The sequence below is a fragment of the Ceratotherium simum genome, chromosome 2 (genome assembly GCF_057802395.1).
Source record: "Ceratotherium simum simum isolate JZ-2026a chromosome 2, ASM5780239v1, whole genome shotgun sequence".
Lineage (NCBI taxonomy): Eukaryota > Metazoa > Chordata > Mammalia > Perissodactyla > Rhinocerotidae > Ceratotherium > Ceratotherium simum.
Genome location: NC_141901.1, coordinates 45,343,951 through 45,366,551, shown reverse-complemented (window position 1 = coordinate 45,366,551; position 22,601 = coordinate 45,343,951). Strand labels below are relative to the sequence as shown.

At 37.7% G+C, this 22,601-nt stretch overlaps 1 protein-coding gene across 4 annotated transcripts in view; it reads right to left on the bottom strand.

The window, feature by feature from the left end:
• ARNT (aryl hydrocarbon receptor nuclear translocator) overlaps window positions 1–22,601 on the bottom strand; it is a 63,261-nt gene that overhangs the window by 2,573 nt on the left and 38,087 nt on the right. The window contains exons 5-21 of one of the 4 annotated variants that reach the window (XM_087443758.1): window positions 22,309–22,353; window positions 19,978–20,191; window positions 16,193–16,406; window positions 14,915–15,017; window positions 13,318–13,383; window positions 12,576–12,661; window positions 11,766–11,842; window positions 10,939–11,073; window positions 8,700–8,774; window positions 6,008–6,159; window positions 3,463–3,573; window positions 3,228–3,300; window positions 2,949–3,072; window positions 2,650–2,752; window positions 2,120–2,267; window positions 829–991; window positions 225–391 (exon numbers count right to left, since the gene is read on the bottom strand). In XM_087443758.1, the coding sequence (XP_087299884.1) occupies window positions 225–391; window positions 829–991; window positions 2,120–2,267; window positions 2,650–2,752; window positions 2,949–3,072; window positions 3,228–3,300; window positions 3,463–3,573; window positions 6,008–6,159; window positions 8,700–8,774; window positions 10,939–11,073; window positions 11,766–11,842; window positions 12,576–12,661; window positions 13,318–13,383; window positions 14,915–15,017; window positions 16,193–16,406; window positions 19,978–20,191; window positions 22,309–22,353 (2,056 nt within the window). The remainder of the gene's footprint in view (window positions 1–224; window positions 392–828; window positions 992–2,119; window positions 2,268–2,649; window positions 2,753–2,948; window positions 3,073–3,227; window positions 3,301–3,462; window positions 3,574–6,007; window positions 6,160–8,699; window positions 8,775–10,938; window positions 11,074–11,765; window positions 11,843–12,575; window positions 12,662–13,317; window positions 13,384–14,914; window positions 15,018–16,192; window positions 16,407–19,977; window positions 20,192–22,308; window positions 22,354–22,601) is intronic. The other 3 variants (XM_087443762.1, XM_087443764.1, XM_087443766.1) reach the window with 3 other exon arrangements.

The following is a 22,601-nucleotide window of genomic DNA, read 5'->3' as shown; positions in this document are numbered from 1 at the left end:
GGCCTCACATCACTATGGTCTGGTTAAAGGCTGTCCATCACACTAAATTCACAATCTTTCCAATTAATGACATTTATTCCTACATGTCCCCACTCTGTCTTCTCCTACATACCCCACTCCCCCAAATCAAACACCTCAATCCATGCATGCTTCCTTCTCTGTCTCTCCTCCCTAACCCTTCCTCTCCTAGTTTCTGATTTTCTGAAGTCTTTTCACCCTCTCACCTGGAAGACCTCAGGCTGGCCAGATTGTTGTGCTGATGGCTGTTGAACATGTTGCTCATTAGAACTTGAACGATGATGAGGCTGCTGGCCCTGCCACTGGGACCAGACACCCACACCCTCTGCAGTCCGTGTCTGGAATTGTCCTGCAGACTGTCCAGTCTCAGGAGCTAGAAATACAGCAATGAAGAATAAACAACTTCCATCTACTAACTCCACTGGAGAGGAGAAACAAGCACATAAGTACATATAAGTCATTAATTTTACTTAGATACCTTCTGCCTTTCTCTCTGTCAATCAATGCCTCTTTTATTTCAAAACCCAGCCCCAAATTAATTTTCCTTCTCTAGGTAGCCTTTTAAAAGAGTCCTTTGCTCATTTAGGTTAAATTCACGTATTATTAAACTTATAATACCTTGCATGCTTTTTGTTCTATGTGCTAAAGTCTTTTTCATGCGAGTAGGTTTTAAATTCCAAATAGACTATCACCTTGCATTTCTCCATCCTTAGGTCAGTGTACCCAGGACACAAGCAAACCATTTTAACTATCAAATCTTTTTCTTTAGTGGTGTGATTTTCCTGTTACCCTCCTTCTATCTAAACTCACCAAAGTTGGATCCACGATTGGTGAGACTAGGGTAGGCAGCAGCACCAGGTGACGCAGTGGAAGCACCAGGGAGGGACATGGGGCTGAAGGAGGATGAAGTCTGAAAGTTGCCCACACCGAATTGGGAAGAACGAGTCTTGGCTGTAGCCTGGGTAGCCACCTGCTAAAAGAGAGAAAGGGATAGAGAACAACAAATGGAACATTAACATTATTGCACATACCATTCTTACGAGAGTCAATCCTCTGTCAATCACTGCATTCTTCTGAGCCAAGTTCATCACTTAATTCCTACTGTATATTTCTTCTAATTAACTCTCAATCTCCCTTGACACTATTTTTAGGCAGTTGTGATAAAGTGCAAAAAGCAAAACTATGGGATTTAAATAAGTATACATTTAGAGTTGTGAGAATTAAATGAAAATGATTTAAATGAAAGCATTTTATAAACTGTAAAGTTATAAAAATTAGAGGCATTAATAACAGTATAGTATTACACAGAGAGAAAAAACACTTTGCATCATTTTATTATTCAGTCTTATTGCATTCATTTGTTCCTAATGATGTCTTTTTTTTGTAACTAAACATTTTCCTCACCATAATAGTAATGCATAAGCACTGTGGAATATTTGGAAAGTAAATGAAAAAAAATCATTCATAATTCTACCACCAAAGCACATGGTTAACATTTTTGGATAATTTCTTCCAGTTTTTATTTTCCTATGCATTTTTTATACAATTGAGATCATACTGCGTATAACAATTTTGGAGCCTACTTTTGGTTTTGTTTTTTTCATTTAAAATATTACTTATGCAATATAAGTATATATTAATATATGAAAGAATATTAGCTTTAGGCTTAACATATACTATATATACACATATATATTATATAAGGATTTTTCACCAGTTTTTTTTTTAAATAGACACCACTGTGTGTGACTTAGTAATTAATTTTCTCCTTTGTTCCTATATTTTGTAGCCCAGGCCAAAGTGGAAATTTCTTAGAATTTACTCCAAAACAAATCTGAAAATCAAACCTGTTCAACACGTTTTATGTGAGCAATTCTGATTTAAAGTGAATATGTGAAAACTATAGACTCTGAGATTTTTGGATTATCTATGGTTTTTAATTATCTGATAAGCTAGTATCAACAAAGATTAATATTGGAAGGTGGGGGGGTTTTGAGGAAAAAATGTCTAAGATAGACAACAATAATTTTACATATGGAGAAAAGCCCAACCAACCAAACAAAAAACTATACACAAGGGACAGACAAATGAGAAGCTTTACCTGGGCAGAGAAGCCTGGGCGGGTGCTAGGGGTCCAAGTTGGGGCAGCTCCCTGGGTGGCGTTGGAGTGGCGGGAAATCTGGGCCAACATCTGCCCTGCTGAAGCTGATGGCTGGACAATGGTTACAGAAGGGGCCAGACCACTATTTCTACGAGTGAACAAACAGTGAGGTAAAGGATTAAAAGGATAGGTTTATCACAGAATCTAGGAATCACAGGACAATCTAGGGCTATCCCTACAGTCCCCTGACTTCCCTAGGGTTAAGGAAAACTTCATAACAGAATTTGGAAAAGACGAGACACACTGACAGTCACACACTGATCAGGACACACAGAGATGAAACCCAGAACATGGCAATAGGAAGGTGCAAAGAAATAGGAGAAAGAAAAGCAGCGTGCCTCATCCTAGGCCCTACAAGTTCCATTGCTTTGTCTGAAATAACCAGAGAAAGCTAGGGAAGAATAAAACTTGGATTCAGCAACTGAATCTCTCAGTTGCCCTATAAAGCAGCACACACATATGGGGCTCACCTGAAATTCTCTGCCGGCCTGGGGGTAGGAGGGAATGTGTTGCCCTGGGAGAATAGCTGTTGGGTGGCAGGGACAGTGCTGGAGGAGATGCCTTTACTCTGATCTGTGGACCAAAAGGAGTTGGGGGAGGGCCGGTCAAGGGGCTGTAGTATATTAGTTCAGCAAGTTCCTATTTATTCATGATGTATTATATTATAATTAAGTGGAAATATGTTGGAAGACTACTGACTGAGCAGCAGCAGGCCCATCAGTAAGTGATCAAGATGAGAATTTAAAAGGAAAACAAAGAAGAAACATACCCGCATTGATGTTGGAGTAGATTTCTGAAAATCTTGGGTCTCTATCCTGGGCAAACAGACCATCTGACTTCTCCAGGGGCTTGCTGTGTTCTGGCCCTGTGGCTGTCACAGGCTGAACAGAAACCTGTGGAATACAATGATAAAAATAACCATGAAAGGTTTAATATGACAATTCAATAATCCCTAAATTCATATAAAGATACACATACACTCTAACTGGCACTGGGGGACATTTCTTAAGGAAATGCTCACCATCCTCTTCAAAGACGACACACTAACCTGGGAATGATTGTAGCTCGCCAGTCCATCTCTTCCTGGAACCACGTCCAATTCCGTTTGCTGTTGCTGCTGCCTATATGTTAAAGGCCAGTGAGGAGAGAAACAGGGAAAAAGATACTTAGAAAGAATCTTAAAAGGGGCTTAAAAAAAATAAACAAACAAAAATATAGGATTGCAGACAGCCATTCCCTGGACTAGTCACTGCTCAATAAATGATTCTTCCATCATTTCTCACCTGGGTGCCAGCTGCCCTGAGCCCATCTCCAGGGGTAAATTAGCTGTGGGACCTAGCTGTGGCCTCTGGATCGTGTTGGACAGTGTAGGCCGTGGTTCCTGGCTGGAGTTCCTGGGAAAACGGAGAGCAGACAGAACAGAGGAAAAAAAAAGTATTTGACTCTGTTTGTACATAAAGATCTACAGATTCACCTGTAGGCGGGGCAATCACTAATAAATTCCCCTTTTGAGTCCAATCCTACAGGCCACCTATAACTTCAGATTCAGCAAATAATTCACACTATGAACATGGTACAAACAGAAACTATGTCCTATGGCACAAGGGTTCATCCTGTTTGGGTTCTTAGGGATTCAATACCTAGTTGTTGGGGGGGGGTGTGGGGGGGTGTGGGGGGGTGTGGGTGTGTGTGTGTATCTCTATATTGTGTTTACAAAAAAGCATAAGTAAAAAAACTGGAAGTATGTACACTGAAACATTAACAAAGGCTATTTCTGAATAATGAGAATTTTTTCCTTCTCTTTAGAGTTTTCAATACTTCCCAAATGTTCTATAAAGAATATTTATTAAAAATGAATAATTAATAATTTATTAAAATTAATTTTGGTGGAAAAAACTGTATGTAAAAATGGGGAAAGCCATTATTTCCAGAAACAAGTTCTTAAAAAGACTTAAAAATTTCAAAATTTAAGCAAAATGGAAACACAAAACAATGGTTGCTCTGTAGTATAAAGATGCAAAAACAAAAAAAATTAAAAACTACAATGACCATAACCATATACCTGAAACCTAAGTTAACAAATATTTCTAATTCAATCCACTGTTACACTAAGTTAATTAGCAAAGAATTAAACTTTACAAGCCCTAAAAATTGAAGTGGAGGATACAGACTCAATGTTGTCACCAGGTATTATTTCCACTTGTTAATTATTTATAATCAGATCTTCAAAAGGTAGGTTCAAGGCCAATTCTACACAGACAGATTAAATGGAAAAGCAGTAACTTGACAAGTGACACTCACTAAGATGAGTACAATAAAAGAAAGAAAGTGGAGAAACTGGAACCCTCATACATTGCTGATGGGAATGTAAAATGGTACAGCATCTTTGGAAAACAGTTTTCGCAGTTCCTCAAAAGATTAAACACAGAGTTACCATGTGACTCTGCAATTCCACTCCTAGGTACATACCCAAGAGAATAAAAACATATCCACACAAAAACTAGTACACAAATGTTCATGGCAGAATTCTTAGTAGCCAAAAAGTGGAAATAACTCAATGTCCATCAACTGATGAATGGATAAACAAAATGTGGCATACTCATACAAAGAAATGTTATTCGGTAATAAAAAGAAGTACAGGGGCCGGCCTGGTGGTATAGTGGTTAAGTTCGCACACTCTGCTTTGGCGGCCTGGGGTTCACAGGTTCAAATCCTGGGCGCAGGTTTAATCCTACACACTGCTCATCAAGCTGTGCTGTGGTGGCATCCCATATACAAAAAATAGAGGAAGATGGGCATGGATGTTAGCTCAGAGCCAATCTTCCTCAGCAAAAAGAGGAAGATTGGCAATAGACCTTGGCTCAGGGCCAGTCTTCCTCACCAAAAAGAAAAAAAAGAAAAAAGAAATCAAGTATAGATACGTGCTACACTATGTATGACCCTTAAAATATTATACTAAGTGAAAGAGGCCAGTCATAAAGGAACCACATATTGTATGATTCCATTTATGCCCAGAGAGTAGACTAGTCATTGTATAGGGTTTGGGTGGAGGGATGACTGTTAATGAGGATTTCTTTTAGGGAGGATGAGCATGTACTGAAATTATATTGTGGTAATAGTTGCACAACCCTGTGATATACTAAAAAAAATTGTACACTTTAAATGGGGGAACTGTATGGTATCTGAAATCTATCTCAATAAAATTATTTTTTACAAAGCTGAGAAAGAAAGCTCAAACAGAAGGGAATCAAGGAATAGAGCAACAGAAACTAATGAAAGAGTGGATGCAGCTATGTTCTAAAGCAAACTATGGTCCATGGGCCAAATCTAGTCCATTGCCTATTTCTGTAAATAAAAGTTTCTGGAACATAGCCATCTTTGTTCATTTCACTTGTCTAGGACTGTTTTTGTACAACAACAGCAGAGTTGAGTAGTTGCAATAGAGACCATATGCCCCACAAAGCTAAGATATTTATGATCTGAACTTTTACAGAAAGAGTTTGCAGACACCGCCTCTAGAGGAAAATCCTGCCAGACTAGAGCAATAAACTGGTGTATAAAAAAAAAATCCTTTCTAGAATGAGTTGAAGCATAAAATTGAAATACAAACCCTCCAGATCTCAGAACCTAGTCTCCAAACTATTATTTGTTAAAATCTTTTTCTACCTGGATAACCTACCCAAAATTCTAAGAAGTTGGAAGATGAGGAACTTCAAACTACTGGTGTTTACTACTAGAAAAGCAGAAGAGAAGGACGTAGTTTGGTAAGGCTAAGCAACTTGGCCCATGAGAAATCCCAACATTGGAAAAGGCCTTTAGGGTACATACTTCACATTGGTGTTGGTACAGATGATGTACTCAATTTCATCTGAGTAAGGGTTCTGGAAAGTAAAGGAGCTGGTTCTCATCCAGAGCCACTCACGGTTCTTAGACCGGAACCGGAACATGACAGACAGCACCTGGCCTTTTAACTTCACCACCTGAAAAAGTTTTCATGCTGTCAATGAAACCCATAAGAAATTTTCTTTAGAAAAGTTTTGTTTCAATTTCCCATTTCTACAACCCTAAGATTCTTGTGTCACTCTCCTTGAAGTACCAGTCTCTTTCTATGTTACCAACCAAAGCATGATGAGGAGTGAAAACTAAGTGACTAACGAGGAGGTATATTTATCATGTTTCTTCCCAGAGTCCCAAGCTATCTGACGACTCTAGTCAAAGTCAAAAAGGAGTAACAATTATTTCCAGGAGAGAAAAAACTATGTTTCTCCACTTCCCTTGGAAAGCTCCTTAAAGATATGCTGATCTAGCTTTACAAGTCTATACTAGAAATTTGTATGTTTAATGACACCGAATATAACTTACACATTGCTCCTTAATCCTAGCTTTTTCCCCCAACCTGAGAATTTGTTTTCACAGCACCTGTGGAGGTTTCTATGAATAAAACTAAGGTGGCTTTAGTCTTGTTTTGCTTTTGTTTTTTAAAAGAAAGTAATTTTAGATTATTTTAGTTAGTAGTCTCATGGAATAGAAAATAATCTTTTGTCCTTCCCTCTCTAACAATAAAAAAATAATAATATTAGCAACTAACATTTATTTTGTAGTTATATGTCAAGCACTAGGCTATGTGCTTTTTCTTTTTTTAAAGAACATCAACATTTATTTAATATGATAAAAAAGAAATGAGATGTGAATATCTGCATTTAAACAATAGTAAGTAGCCTTTAATACTTACACATGCTCTGTATAATATGTACACAATAAACATAATTACAGTTGTACACAAACTAAGTACTGGATTTGAAAACCTGCTTATTGCTGTACATATATATTCCACTGAAGTATAAGCCCAGTACTTCAAAATACCTACACTTTAAATTGTTTTTTAAGAAAAAGTAAGTGATAACACTTATGTTTTAAGCTGACAAGAGTGTGGCAGTAACTAACTGTTGACATAACAATATGACTGAGAAATAATTATAGCAGAAAATGGGACATACTTCATTTAACAATAAAATGGCATATTTTAGATATAGATATAAAACTTTTACAAATCAAGTGTGAAACAAAGCACTGCAGTACCAAAATGGAAGGAAAAAAGGAAAACAAGCTTTGTTCGAAATAACTAAATTTATGTAATGAAAAGCAAAAAAAAAAAAAAAAACCCATCTAGACTTAAGAAACATCAAAATCTAGAAATCAGCAATTAAGCAAGCAGCTGTTGACTGCACATTAAAAAGCACCTTTACTTATGTACTCTAAAATCATAGCAGCAGGGCTGGCCTGTGGCGCAAGTGGTTAAGTGCACACGCTCTGCTTCGGTGGCCCGGGGTTCACAGGTTTGGATCCCGGGTGCACACCAACGCACTGCTTGTCAAGCCATGCTGTGGCGGCATCCCATATAAAGTGGAGGAAGATGGGCACGGATGTTAGCTCAGCACCAATCTTCCTCAGCAAAAAACAGGAGGGTTGGCATTGAATGTTAGCACAGGGCTGATCTTCCTCACAAAAAAATTAAATAAATAAATAAATTTAAAAAGTACAATTTAGCAATTATATAAAAATTTTAAAAATAAAAATAAAAAATAAAATTATAGCAACTGACGTCAGAATAATAACCTTGAGATTAGAGTGTATATATGGGCCATTAAAGCTGTTCTCAAATAGACATTTTCCAGAAGTGATAAAATGATACTTTGGACAAAAGCATCAGGCTTATGAATTTCATGACTTTAAAATATACTGTACAATATCTTCTCACACTGCCAAAGGTCCACGTCCTTAGCTTTGAACGGTTTCAACAGAAGTCAGAACAGTTTTTCTGACACTACACATACACGAAATGTGATCCTTCTGTGAACTACAGCTGAGTGGATGGAATTGGTGATGCTGAGGACTTAGAATACAGAGAGAGACTTTTCACTGCCATTGTCTGATTTCCTCTACAAGTTGAGTTATGTGCTTTAAATGCATTACCTTATTTAATCTTCCCAACAACCTTCTGAAGTACTATTATTATACCCATTGTATCAGTAAGGATACCTCTGAGGCTTAAAGAGGAAAATTAACTAGTCTAATATAAAGTAAGAACTGCTACCTAAAGCCAAGTCTGTCCTGAAATTAAATTCACCCGATATTTTCAGGATTTAGGGCCTGAAAATTACAATTAAGAGTCAACTCTCACTTATCTATAAAAGAACTGTGAAGTGAATTTTTCTACTACTATCCACAATTCAGTGAAACCTAGAATATTTTAAATACTTTAAAGACAGCTCCTTAGATACAGCTAGTCGGATACAAGACAGTGAGTAGCCAAAGCCAAACAAAAATACCATGGACATTATCCATAGTTTCAAAGCATTTTCTGTTCCTTAAAAATACAGGTTAAGTACTAAAGAATGTAAAATGTAATGCCTGCCACAGTACTTGATTAATCAGTGGTCAATAAATAGTTGTGGAATGAATGTGATAAGAGATATTACATAAAAATATTATTTTGACCCAAACTAGGAAAAAAAGTTACCTGTTGGAAGCTGTCTCTTAGAAGCTGCTGGTCTTCAGGATGACAGAATTCTACAATATTCTTTCCTAAGAGTTCCTAAAAGAGAAAAAGAAGAGTAAGATTGACTCTTATGATCATCTAACTTTCCTGGCCTATCAGCAAGGGGACTCAGATTTTATTTCTCCTCTCTTTATCCTAGGATTATAGATAAGTGTGGAGGAAGGCAAAAAAAAAAAAAGGACAAAAAAAGAAGATAGAATCTGCTAAGCAACTGGCCTCTAGAGCATTTTTCCTTTTCAGAATATCATACATTTATTTTAACTGCATTTATTTAGATTTGAGGTATAATTTACATATATATAATTCACTCATTTTAAGTGTACAATTTGATGATCTATATTAAATTTAGACAGTTGCGCAACTATTACCACAATCCAGTTTTAGAATATGTCCACTGCCCTGCAAAGTTCCCTTGTGCCTGTTTGTAGTCAATCCCTGCTCACAAACCCCTAGCCAACCACTGATCTGCTTTCTGCTTCTTTAGTTTTGCCTTTTTTAGAAATTTCACATAAATGGAATCATACAACGTGTAGTCTTTTGGACCTGTCTTCCTTCATTTAACTTAATATTCTTGAAGTTCATCTATGTTGTTGCATGTATCAATAGTATATGCCTTTTTATTGCTCAGCAGTATTCTAACATGAATATACCAGTTTGTGTAACCATTCACTACTTAGTGGACATTTAGACTACTTCCACTTTTTGGCTATTATGAGTAATACAGCTATGAACATTTGTATATAAATCTCTGAGTGAACATATGTTTTCATTTCTCTTGGATAAATACCTAGGAGTGGAATTGCTAGGCTGCAGGGTAAGTTATATTTAACTTTTTAGGAAACTGCCAAAATGTTTTTCTTAAGTGGCTATACCATTTTACATCTGCCAACAACGTATGAAGGTTTCTGTTTCTCCACATTCTCACTAACACTTTTTGATTATAGCCATTCTAGTGGGCACACATTGGTACCTCATTGTGGTTTTAATTTGCACTTTCCTAATGACTAATAATGATCAGCATCTTTTTATATGCCATTCATATTTCTTCTTTGGTGAAATGTCTATTCAAATCTTGTGCCCCTTTTTATTGGCTGTTTGTCTTAATGAGTTGTGAGAGTTCTTTATATATTCTGGATACAAATTCTTTTTCAGATATACGATTTGCAAATATTTTCTCCTACTCTGTGGCTGGTCTTTTCACTTTGTTAATGATGTCCTTTTAAGAGGGCAAATTTTGATGCAATACAATTTATCATTTTTTTCTTTTGTAAATCATGCTTTTAGTGTCATATAAGAAACCTTTGTCTAACTCAAGATGACAAAGATTTTCTAGAAGCTTTATAACTATAGCTTTTACATATTTACGTCTTTAAGTTGATTTTTATGTATGGTGTGAGGTAAGAGTCTAAGTTCTTTTTTTTTTTTTGCATACGCATATCCAATTTTTCCATCACCATTTGTTGGAAAGACTTCTTTTCCCCCTTGAATTATCTTGGCATCTTTGTTGAAAGTCAATTGACCATAAATGTGAGAACAGACTCTATTCTGGTCTATTGACCATATATCTATCCTTACACCAATACCACAATGTCTTGATTAACACCAGCTTTATAATAGGTATTGAATCAGGTACTATAAATCCTCTAACTTTGTTCTTCTTTTTCAAGACCTGTTTTTCACCAACCACTTCACACAGCCAGAGCCAGAAGTCCCTCCTGGCCGCGATAGTTTTGAAAGTTTATATAATGACTTATTTCTCAACTTGGGTATAGTTACCCAGTCTGCTGAATGAGAAATCTAAATAAAATCATAATAACTGGCGCTAAATTTGTATATTTTGTGGGTTACTATGCATCTAGGTGATTACACAAATTATCTACATGTGGCCATACTATTAAAACTAATTAAAGTGAGCATTTTTGCATCATTATCTGTATTAATATCAATAACAAAAATAAATACATATTTGTACTTGCTGCTCCCACCTGGTTTCACAAGCCAGATTTTTTTCTAGATCAGATGATAACCTTGGTAGGAAGCTGAGAATAAATTTAGCTATTGAGAGAATAAGATCATCTCTTTCTCTGAGCTGAGGCTGATATGTTTGGCTATCTCTGGAATTACCTGATTAAATAATCTCAGCAGAGCCAGGCAAAACAGAGGCCTAAGTATCAGTGGTGTAACAGTTCCAGCTCCTCACCTGTGGTTGGTAGCCAACAGTAGCCACACAGCGGTGATCCACAAAAGTGAAGATTCCCTCAATGTTGTGTCGAGAGATGAACTCTGTTGGTTGACAAACATTACCCATGTCTGTACAGTTGGGAGAACTAGTCACCTGAAAGAAAAGAGATAAAAACGAGATAAAATGACACCATTCTTTACAGATGTATTTCCCATTTCCTCATGGTCATGTATACGAGGCTCCCACTTTTAGGAAGTTCTAAACTTTCACATGTCATCCAGAAAAGAAAAAATTACAATCACAATCAGAGAAGGCATGAGATCACGCTGTCCTCCTACTTATGTTCTCTTTACCAACTTTGTAAAGAAAGATGAAAATTCATTAAACCCAAACCCACCTACTTTCATTTCGCTACACAGTGTTCACTATTCAGATTGGAAAATTATAGTCCCAAGAAACGAAGAAACTTATCTATTTTTACGAGAAAAATCAAAATAATTTCACTTCTCTATTGTTAGTCATATAATGATAAAATGAAAAAATCTTTCTTCTCTTGAATAGGAGCAAAAGAAATTAGTTGGAAATAGAAAATTCAGCACCGTAAAGCTAAAAATATGAAAGATAAGCAGAAAAGATCTCCCTCCCTCCCTCTCTCATCGTCTTTGGCTTCTGCTAAATCCAAGAGAAGCAATGTTAACTATGAATGCCATATTCCTCCAAATATTTGGAGTTTTATAGAATTCTTCATTTGTATTCAGAGAACAAAAGAAAAATAACATGAACAAGTCCTGAAGATTTCTTTTCATTGAAAAGGGATGATATAGATGTGGAAAATTCATACTTGCCTGCAGTCTGCCAATGGCCACTAGGCAAAACTTGCTCCCCTGGCCAGCTTCCGGGTCATCATCTGGAAGGGAGACACCTTCAGAGAAGTGAAGTTAAAAGGTTTAATAGGGATCTCAAACTGAATTGCCTTCAAAAATCAGATAGGTAAAGATAATACATGTAGGTATGAAAAGGCTAGGTATAAAATAATAGAGTGTGCTGAAAGATAAGAATAAAGGTAAACAACTATACAGAATTTACCATATATGCCAGGTACTGTTTAAAGTATTTTTATATATATTAATTCATATATTTTACCCATATTAATTGTGATAAACTGCAAAGTACAGGTCCCACCCAAAGTATTCTAAAAAACCATGCTGGCCAAACCAAACACACATGAAGATAGCCATTCATTCTGTGACTATATCATAGGCAGAGAACAGATGTCTTGCCCAAGCTGTGACTTTTAAAGTAAGCAAACAACCAATAATTAAATTAAACCAAATACCAATAGTTATTTATGTCCTTTGGAAAAGACAGAAGCCCATGTTTCAATGTTTTATGTGGAAAGGGAAGAAGACTGCATTTTCTCTCTACTCTTTGCATAGTTACTTTCTTTTTACCAAGAAAAATAGTATTTCTTTGAGAGCTATACAGAAGTATGAAAGAACATGTATACCTCAAATGTATGGTTTATAAAGTATATAAACTAAAAAGTGCTAATGTCATTACTGCTTAAAATTAACACGATAAATGTTAGCTAACCTTCTTGGACTCTGTGAGGAATCTGCTACACCAAGGGAGAAATCACTATCCAACTTTCCTACCTGCTGGGGGCCAGGCTTTGATGTAGCCTGTGCAGTGGACCACCACGAAGTGAGGTTCTCCATCCTTCACAGAGCCAAGTCCATTCCTAGAAGAATTACAGGTGTGAGGAGAAAACCTACCCAGTAACACTTAAAAGGCAATGCTGGCTTAGTACCTTTAACTTTAGGCTCTTGGGTATTTATTTATTTGGTGAGGAAGATCGGCCCTGAGCTAACATCTGCCAATCCTCCTCTTTTTGCTGAGGAAGACTGTCCCTGGGCTAACATCCATGCCCATCTTCTTCCACTTTATATGGGACGCCGCCACAGCATGGCTTGCCAAGCGGTGCATCGGTGCGCACGCGCAATCCGAACCGGTGAGCCATCTCAACGGGGCGCGCGCACTTAACCTCTTGCGCCACCGGCCCGGCCCCTCCTGGGTGTTTAGAAAACAGGACAACTACACTTGGGCCATTCCCACCCAAAAGTGACCACCATATTTTTGACCCTTGCCAAAGTAAAGCAACTGAAAGGTACTGCAACAGGAAGCAAGTACGTCAAGTGATAGGGCAACTTCCTTAAACAGGATGAGCGAAAGAAGCTTTAGAAATTCAGGAAAACACTGCCAGAAACAAAAGTAACTGATAAGTGAGGGATGACGGCAAGGGTTGCTAAAGGAAGTACTACAGTAAAATAGTTGAAAAAGTGATGATCTCTACAGGAACTTGGCCATCTCTTGGTTTTTCACTGCTTAGCATCTCACCTGCATCTGTTCCTCACAAAGCTCAGTCTGTTCGTGGAGACTGGGTCCACAGAGCTATTGCCACACCTGTTTCAATGAACAGAGATTAAAAGCAATTAAGTTGTAATATCAAAGAACTTTTCATCCGCTAACAGCCAGATAACAGACTCTGGATACAACTAGACACAGGAAATTGGTAACAATGCTCCTAACAAGGAGGGATAAAGAAGTCAAGTTTGGTATTTCTAAAACTTATAACTGTCCTAGAATTTGAAGTCAAGATGTTCCAAATGTCCTTCAAATGCAGAGATTCTCTACATCAGGGGTCAGTATGCTTTTTCTGTAAAGGACCAGATGGTAAATATTTTCAGCTTTGTGGGCCATACAATCTGTTGCAACTAGTCACCTCTGCCATTATAGCATAAAGCAGCCACAGACAATATGTAAACAAATGGGGATGACTATGTTTCAATAAAGCTTTATTTACAAAATAAAAAAAAATTTAAAAATAAAGAGTTGTGGTTTGCTGACTCCAGCTCTATACTGTAACCCCATCTATCTGCTACATTTTGTTATTATTTATCTTGCTCCTGCCTATGTCTTTGCATTAGCCATGTCCACATAGTGGGACACTCTCTCCCATTCTCTCTACTTTCTCTCTCTTATTTCTTCAAAATAAAAATAATAGATAAAACTTACATAGAATTTAATATGTGCCATGCACTATTCTAAGCATCTTTACATATATTTATTCATCTTATCCTCACAACTTTATGAGGTTGATATTAATATAACTCCCAATATTAGATGATGAAATCAAAACACAAAGTAGTCACTTAACCTGCTCAAGAGCTCAGAAGATAAGTGGCAAATCCAGTAATCTACGTCCAGAGGCTACTCTAAACCACTATGCCACATAATAATCAATTTTGTAACTCTTCCAGGAAACCTTTCTTAATATCCTACTCACCATTTCTAATAAGCATCCTCTCAGTACAATGTAGTCCATTTCCATTATACAACCTGAACTTATTTTGTGACTTTTAAGAGATGTCATTTCTACCTGTGTAGAAAGTACCACCATCCTTTCTTCAGAATCCTAAAATATATAGTATATAATTTATAAACACTAAATACTAACCAAAAGACATAAGAAAGTCTCAAATTTCTACGGAAAAAAAAAAAAAAATGCCGAAATGGTCTGAGTACTTGGATGTTGTCTCATGATGTACTGGGGAAAAATATAGGTTTTGGAGTCTGTGGATTAAAATGAAAGCCTGTTTCAGATAATATCTATGTAATCCTGGGAGGTTAATTCTTTGAGTCTGTTTTTCTATCAGCAAAATAGTAACTATGAATTCTACCCTACAGGGCAGTTGTGGGAAATGAGATGACAGACATAAAGCACCTATCATAATGTCTGGCATAAGCGGCATTCAGTAAATGTTAGTCGCTTTATCAAACACTTTATTCTGTGTTACAAAACATGTGGGTCTTCAGAGTTAAATTTAATCCAACTGGAGCTTGGATTTAAAAGTTTAACTCCTCTGACCAGAACTCAAACCCTCAGCTCTTAGTCCTTCCTATGTCAAATCACAATTCTCAGCCTGACACTCACCTCATACGGCAAATAAATGATCTCCTTGAGCCCATACACATCCTCATGGAAGACTGCTGACCTTCCTTTTTCACGGTTCCAGTCTTCAGATCAAGGATACGCCCTGAAGAAGAATGTGAAGAGCAGTCTACAGTGCATTCTTGTGTGTGAGGAAGAGGGGGAGAGATACTGGAGGCAAAGATAAGTAAGTATCCTATTCATGCCCTCCAATATCCTTGCTAATAACAGAATAGGCCAAGTAGGAGATGAACTTTTTCAAGCCTAAAATACCTCAATTCCTACCAATGAATCTTACTCTTAAGTTCAAAGGCAGCACTGAAAATAACCTTGTGCAAGGGAAGGTAGGAGTGGGAAGTAATGGTGGCCAGCAAGAGGCAAGGCTATATTCTCGGGTCTAATTATTTTTATACACATGCATGTACACACGCACACACAGAGTGAATGTCATTGGTTTAAAAACAATCTTATATGCTATAGAAACATATCCATCTCAAGCCAAAACTGTTCCTCCCTCTAGTATACAGAAAAGAAAGGCAACTTTTGGGAAAAAGAAGAACTAGAAAAATGAAATCCATAAAAACATAAAAGAGGGGGAAATTAAACACCAACATTATGACCATAATGGACTTTTCTGCATTTTATTTTAATTACCAGTTTTGATCTACTTCCACTTTAAAATTTTTTCCAGAGTTGCTGAGGAGCAGATGTGACTTGTTTCCTTTAGCCAAACTCTGGGCAAAAAGACTGAACAGCATTAAAATAGAGGGAAAAAACTCAAAACAAAAACAAGTCAGAAAAATAGTACAGATACAGAAGGAAAAAAAAAAGAAACTTATACACTGACTGATAACTACATGCCTCTAAAATAAAAATCTACCATCATAGAACTTGGTACAAAGCCAAAGCCAAGCACAACCGGGTGGAAAAAATATCAGGTAATTACCCATACAAATGAGACAGAAACATGGATAATTTAATTCTTTTAGAATGGAACAAGTTTATTGTAGGTTTGGCTTTTACTGTTTTATTTACACTAATATTAAGATTAAAGTAAACTTTTATTTGAGCATTGTCACTAAGGAAACAGTTTCTAAGGATGAGCTACAAAGAGTATTATCTGCATGTGGATAAAAAGAACTGATTATATTAAAGGAGAAAATTCTAGAAGCCCTGCCAGAGTCAATGAACAAATTTAAGAGCTGAAACACCTCTTCTGTCTCAGAAAAAAAAAAAAGAAGGAAGGACTTTCCATTCATTTTCCATCCACATAACTCATACCTGTCAGGGCGTTTTCCGAAGTAGAAAGCTGCTCACGAAGTTTGTCCACATCATCTGGGTGCACCTGATCATAGAGTGTGCTACCAAACCATTCTGACTGTGGCTGGTTCAAAACAGGGGTCACTGAGTCAGAGACATATACCACCCGGCCTGTCTCACATGAGACAATAAACAGAAAGCCATCTGCTGCCTCCAAGATCAAATGTTTCAGTTCCTGCCCAAGGAAGAGAAATAAAAGTTAGTACTGAACTCTGAAAAACCAAGTATTATTATTCACGGAAAGAAGCAAGACACTTCAGGCCATATGTATCCCTCCATAAGCAATTGCTGGCTCCTGCCTGATCCAAAGCTACAGTTTTGCACCATAAATGTAATTACCTTCACTGACAAGAATGCCTTTTCCAACAGACATTTCATCAATGTCTCTATCCACCTCCTCCTCTTTACCTCACGACTCAAGATGGGGAATAAAAAGGCTTATCACTAACAATAACTGAGTTCTTTTTCTTGAGTGTGTGTGAGGAAGATCGGCCCTGAGCTAACATCTGCCAATCCTCCTCTTTTTGCTGAGGAAGACTGGCCCTGGGCTAACATCCGTGCCCATCTTCCTCCACTTTATACAGGATGCCGCCACAGCATGGCTCACCAAGCGGCGCGTTGGTGCGCGCCCGGGATCCGAACCGGCGAACCCCGGGCCGCCGCAGCGGAGCGCGCGCACTTAACCCCTTGCGCCACCAGGCCGGCCCTAATAATTGAGTTCCTGATTTCACCCTCTCTGGTTTCTTTTTAGGATCTTGCTCTACAAATATTGCTATTTTCTCTCTCTTTTCCCTCAGTTCTATTAATGTAATCAACATTTCTCAAGTCTATACAAATCTTCCCTGAACTTTGCCCAACTCATCTCTCTTTTTCAGTGCCAAGCTTATACTAAGAATAATATTGTATTCACTGGCTCTATTCTCTTACCTTTCATTTATTTCTCAATCCCACTGCAATCTTCACTCTAAACCACTGCATTCATGTTTTTTTCAGGAGGTTACTAATGTTTTCCTAATTGCCAATTCAATTTGGCAAGTGAAAGACTCCTTCATGGCTCTTTATCATTTTACTTAATCTCTGCAGAATATGACAATGTTGTCCATTCTATCCTTTAAATTTTATTTTCCCCTAGCTTCTATGACACTGCACTCCAACTTTTCCATCCTTTCTAAATGTCTCCTCTCTGCTTCAGGTTCCGTTTCCTTTGTTCAAGTCTTCAGTGTAGGCATTACCAAGGTTCTATCTTAAATTCTCTTCTCTAGTTATACCACACCCACTATTCCCTGAGAAATCATATTCACTCCTCCCTGCTGTGAAATGATACCCAAGTCTACATCTCTAGACTTGCCTAATTTTTTTCTTGAGCTTTAAGCAGACCTGAATTCCAAGTATCTGTTAAACGTTTCCAAATAGATATTCTACTAGCAACTCAACTGCAACATTTCAAAACCTGTCATTACTTCCCCCTCCAAAAAAACAATCCTCTGTGCTCTTCCAGCATTCCCTTTCTCAATTAACAGTATCACCTTGCTCTCAGGCTACAAACCTCAAAATCTAACTACTCTCTCCCACACTCCAGGGATAACTCAGCTTTATTAATTCTATTTTCCAATACCATGTCACTGTCATAGTCATCTTACGTCAAGACTAATGAAGTGGTCTCCCTGCTTTCACTCTCTCCAATTCACCCTTAAAATGCTACCACATCTACTAATACATTTTTTTTTCTTTATTGTGAAATTCTTGTTGTACATTATTGTTTGTCAGTCACCATATAAATGTATCCCTTCACCCCTTGTTCCCACCCCCCACTCTCCTTGCCCCTGGTAACCACCAAACAGTTCTGTCTGTGTGTTAGTTTATCTTCCACTTACGAGTGAAATCATGCAGTGTTTGTCTTTCTCTTTCTGGCTTATTTCGCTTAACATGATACCCTCCGGGTCCATCCACGTTGTTGCAAATGGGACGATTTTGTCTTTTTTTATTACTAATACATTTTTGATGGCTCCTCACTGCCTAAAAATTAAAACCTAAATTCTTTTTTTTTTTTTTGTGAGGAAGATCAGCCCTGAGCTAACATCTGTGCTAATCCTCCTCTTTTTGCTGAGGAAGACCAGCCCTGAGCTAACATCTGTGCTAATCCTCCTCTTTTTGCTGAGGAAGACCAGCTCTGAGCTAACATCTATTGCCAATCCTCCTCCTTTTTGTTTTTCCCCAAAGCCCCAGTAGATAGTTGTACGTCATAGTTGCACATTCTTCTAGTTGCTGTATGTGGGACGCAGCCTCAGCATGGCCGGAGAAGCGGTGGTGGGTGCGTGCCCGGGATCCGAACCCGGGCCACCAGTAGCAGAGCACGCACACTTAACTGCTAAGCCACGGGGCCGGCCCAAAACCTAAATTCTTTAACATAACACCTAAACACTCCATCATCAGGTCCTAGCCTACCTTCCTATTAACATCTCCCAAGGCATGCTAAACTACTTGATTTTCCTTGAATAACTCAATCATTCTCACTAGGCTTGTGCTGAAGTTATTCCCAATATTTACAACACTATTCCCCTATTCTTTGTTTTCCATATTTACACTTCTACAGAACTTATTATTGCACCTCTATTATAGAACTGATTCTGTGTTTATTATGATTTATTTACTTACATGTCTGTTTCCACCAGTGACTCTCTCTTACCATTCTTTATATTTCTCACAGCACAAAGCACCTGGTTAGCCCACAAAAGGTGCATAACTAGCGTTTGCTTAATCAATATCTGTATGTATACTGTTAGAACAAATTGATTAACTATTTCAATGTACATATATATAAAATCTGTGCTATGTGTGCTTCCTTCCAAACCATATTCCTTCCTTTCTTCTAATCCTTTGACTAAAAGGGTGGTATTACAGGTCAATTTTTTTCTTCCTTATACTTTCTGTATTTTCCAAATTTTTCTGCAATAACCATGTGTTATTTTTAATAATCAAAACAGAATATGGCTTCCTTACTCTTAGAAGTCTTTGCTGATCATCTTCCCTTAGGCCTGGTCATTCTACTCACTTCAACCATCCCTCCAATATATATCTATCTAGTACCATATACATTATTAATGAGTTTTTAAAAGGTATTTCTTCTCTGGATGCATTTTCTTATCATTTTTCACTTATGTGTGTCTCCCGCCACTCACATATTCATATTCAGAGTGAGGTCCTGAAAGGCTGGAAATGTTTTTTGCCTTTTCTATTTTTCTCATAGTGCATCAAATGTAACAGAGCACATCTGTAAGAAATGATGACTGCCTGTTAGACTCCTTTCATCACTAAAACTGGAAGCCGCTTCAGGAATAAGAAATAAATTTCTTCTTCTTTCTATAACCCTAAGGCCAAGGAAGAAAACTGGTTCCATGGACACAGCCATCTCCTCTCCCTGTGATTCCATTCTTCTTCTTCCACCTTGTAGGCTGTATTCATAAGTGAAATTCTAAAATACCTATGAGCTTGCTAAATGGTTTTCACAAGTCTTCTCTACTCACTGTTCCAATGCTAATAAACGTTACAGACAGGGATCAAAACTCACTTTTCCATGGTCTGAAGTTTTCCCTAAGAAATGAATTCTTGTCCTTTAAACTATCTACAGACTCAGCTCTGCTCTGACTCCCAACATAATGCACTATTCAGAATTATGGTCATTACTCCAAAAAGATTAAAACTTTCAACAGATTCTAGACTCTCTCAGAGTTGTACATCCCAGAGACCTGATCAGTGAGGAAAGACGGTTTGTAGGTGCCATCAGTGGATGTGTTGCCAGTTCCTCTCAAGGACTTCATGTGAGAAACCGCCATGCGTAAGATGGTTAGCTTGTCTGGTTTTCGAGCCAGGGCACTACAGGTGGGTACCATGTCTGACAGTTCTGTGATGTAGGCTGTCATCTTGTTCCGTCGCCGCCGTTCAATTTCACTATGATTTTCCCTGCATGGAGAGAGAGAGAGGAGAAGCCCCATCCAGGTGGTCATATCTGCCCATTTGGGAGCAGGGAGAGTGATATGGATACCAAGTGAGCTGCTAAAGAAATGTGGTATTTAGATTTAGGGGTGTTTAAGTCTCAGAAGTTAGAATAAGGTTTGCCAACCTTCTCATGCAGAGCAAGCATGGAATAGAAACTAACAAGGCAGACAGAGAATAAGCAGATACCAGCAATTCTATCTCCTGAAACTTCACTTCCTATGTAAATTACCGCTCCCTCAGAACAAAAAATGTCTTAAGAAATGATAGTCTTAAAAAACGTTGATTTTATTCACTTCAGTTTCTCAAAGACAAATAATAGCTTGGTTGACTCCATGTTTACTAATTCAACTTTTTAAAGACTGAAAACATAACTAATTTTTTCCAACACAATTATGTTGCTCAACAGTTGATATAAGAACTGATGGTATAGATTCCCTTGGTCTATAAAATGTTGTTTGCTCTAGCTTCTCTCTTATTCTAAATACTAGAAGGCAGAATTGAAAGATTCTGACATTTTATTTGTCCCACTAATGCATGAAGTCCTACCTTCTCTGAGTGTGGTGCCAGTGCACTGAGCTCAAGAGACTGTAAGATACCATCTACCAGAGGTCCCTTATGGGTCCCCAGTTTGAGACAAAGTGAACTGGAGAGTAGGAGTGTAGTGGTGAGGAGGATGCTTAAAGGCCTAAAATAGACAATGCAGACCTCACCAGGGTAAGTAGGTCACATATCCAATAGCGACTTCCTCAAAATAAAGACAGAATGATATCATTGTTACAAATAATAATCCAGTAGTATCCAAATTGGGTTTCTGAAAAGCCCAATAGTTCCTCAGTGTCTTCCATGGGGACACCTCAAGGAGAGAAACAAACTATACGCTACATTCCTGCTTCTATTTGAGCAGCTTCACTTTTATCTTTTTTATTTACTTCTATTACCACTTAAGGATTCTATTTGAACAAAAGTTCTTTGTCAAAACAAAAAGAAAACAACTAATCTAACATAAATCACTTTTTTAATGAGAAGAGCAAACTAAGGTCAAACAGTAATTATTAAGTGGCTTTTCCAAGGGCTGCCCTGTTCCCAATGATTGCAATGCTCTTCCCACCATACAATGTGAAATCAGTTTTCTGAAGAGTGAGTTAGTAGGAGGCATGAGTTGAAATGGCATCAAAATGAGCTTGTGGCCCAGCTAAAAGAGGTAATGAGAGATAAGAGCAGAGGAAAGCAGTAAAAATAGGTGTTGGTATCAGTGACCTATCTCCTACTGAGTCATCCCAAATGACAGAGACCAGAAAACAGAAAAATACGGGCATAACACTTCTTTCACAGTATTTCTACATTATCAACAACAGTCTCCAAAGAGAACTCTAGAGTCTCCTCTCCAAATGGTGAAAAGGTCTTGCCACATAAGTCCATATTTAGTTACTCTGCCTGAGAAACGTAAAATTCTACTCTCCAACTTAAAGCATCCATCTTCCTAGTATCTGACAGACTTCTGACACAAGTCCAGAAGGCTGACCTTTTAAATAGCCACATCGAAGCTGTTAAAACTTTTCCAGGAAACCACAAAAGATTTAATCACTAAAGCAACACCAGTACTGCTGTGACATAGTAATCTAGGCTGTGAATCTATAGGAAAATATGAGTGAGCTTTCTAGAGAGGTGTGGAGTAAACGCTGAAAGCCCTAAGGACCGGGAACTAATTGCAAACATGGATATACTTATTAGTTTTCTGATAAAAGAGTATTTCTCTGCTAAAGCACCAACTGGCACAGCTGCATTGTTTCTAAAAGCTTTTGATTCTGTGAAACTTGGTGCTGCAATAAAAAGGAAAAGAGAAAACTATAAAACTAATAGCAATTTCTTAAAACCTAAGTAAAGTTCCCTCAACCCACACACTTTCTGATGGGTTGGAAGCCCAAGTTCCTATCACACAAAAACTTCTAAAAAATCTTGTCCTCTCTTGCCACAGATAAGGAAAAACACAAAGATAAAGGGGGAGAAAAGAGCAAGTAAGAAAAAGGATAGAAAAAGCAGCATCATCTGCTTCATCATGCTAAAAGACACTGTTTTCCTACCTGGCGAGTCTCTCTTTATCCGCAGAGCTCTGCTCATCATCCGACCTAAAAACAGAATTAATGAACTAAGCTAAAATTAAAATAAAAAGAGAGAAAGAAGGAAGGAAGGAAGGAAGGAAAGAGAGAAAAGAGAAGGAAAAGAAAGAAAAGGAAAGGAGACGAAAGGCGAGGAGAGGAGAGGATAAAGGAAATAGAACAAAATAGATGCACAGAAGAGAAAGGAAAATGGAAATATGGACAGGAACCTTGCCTGTAACTCTACAAAGCCATCTGTTAGGATAAAGAAAAAGTAA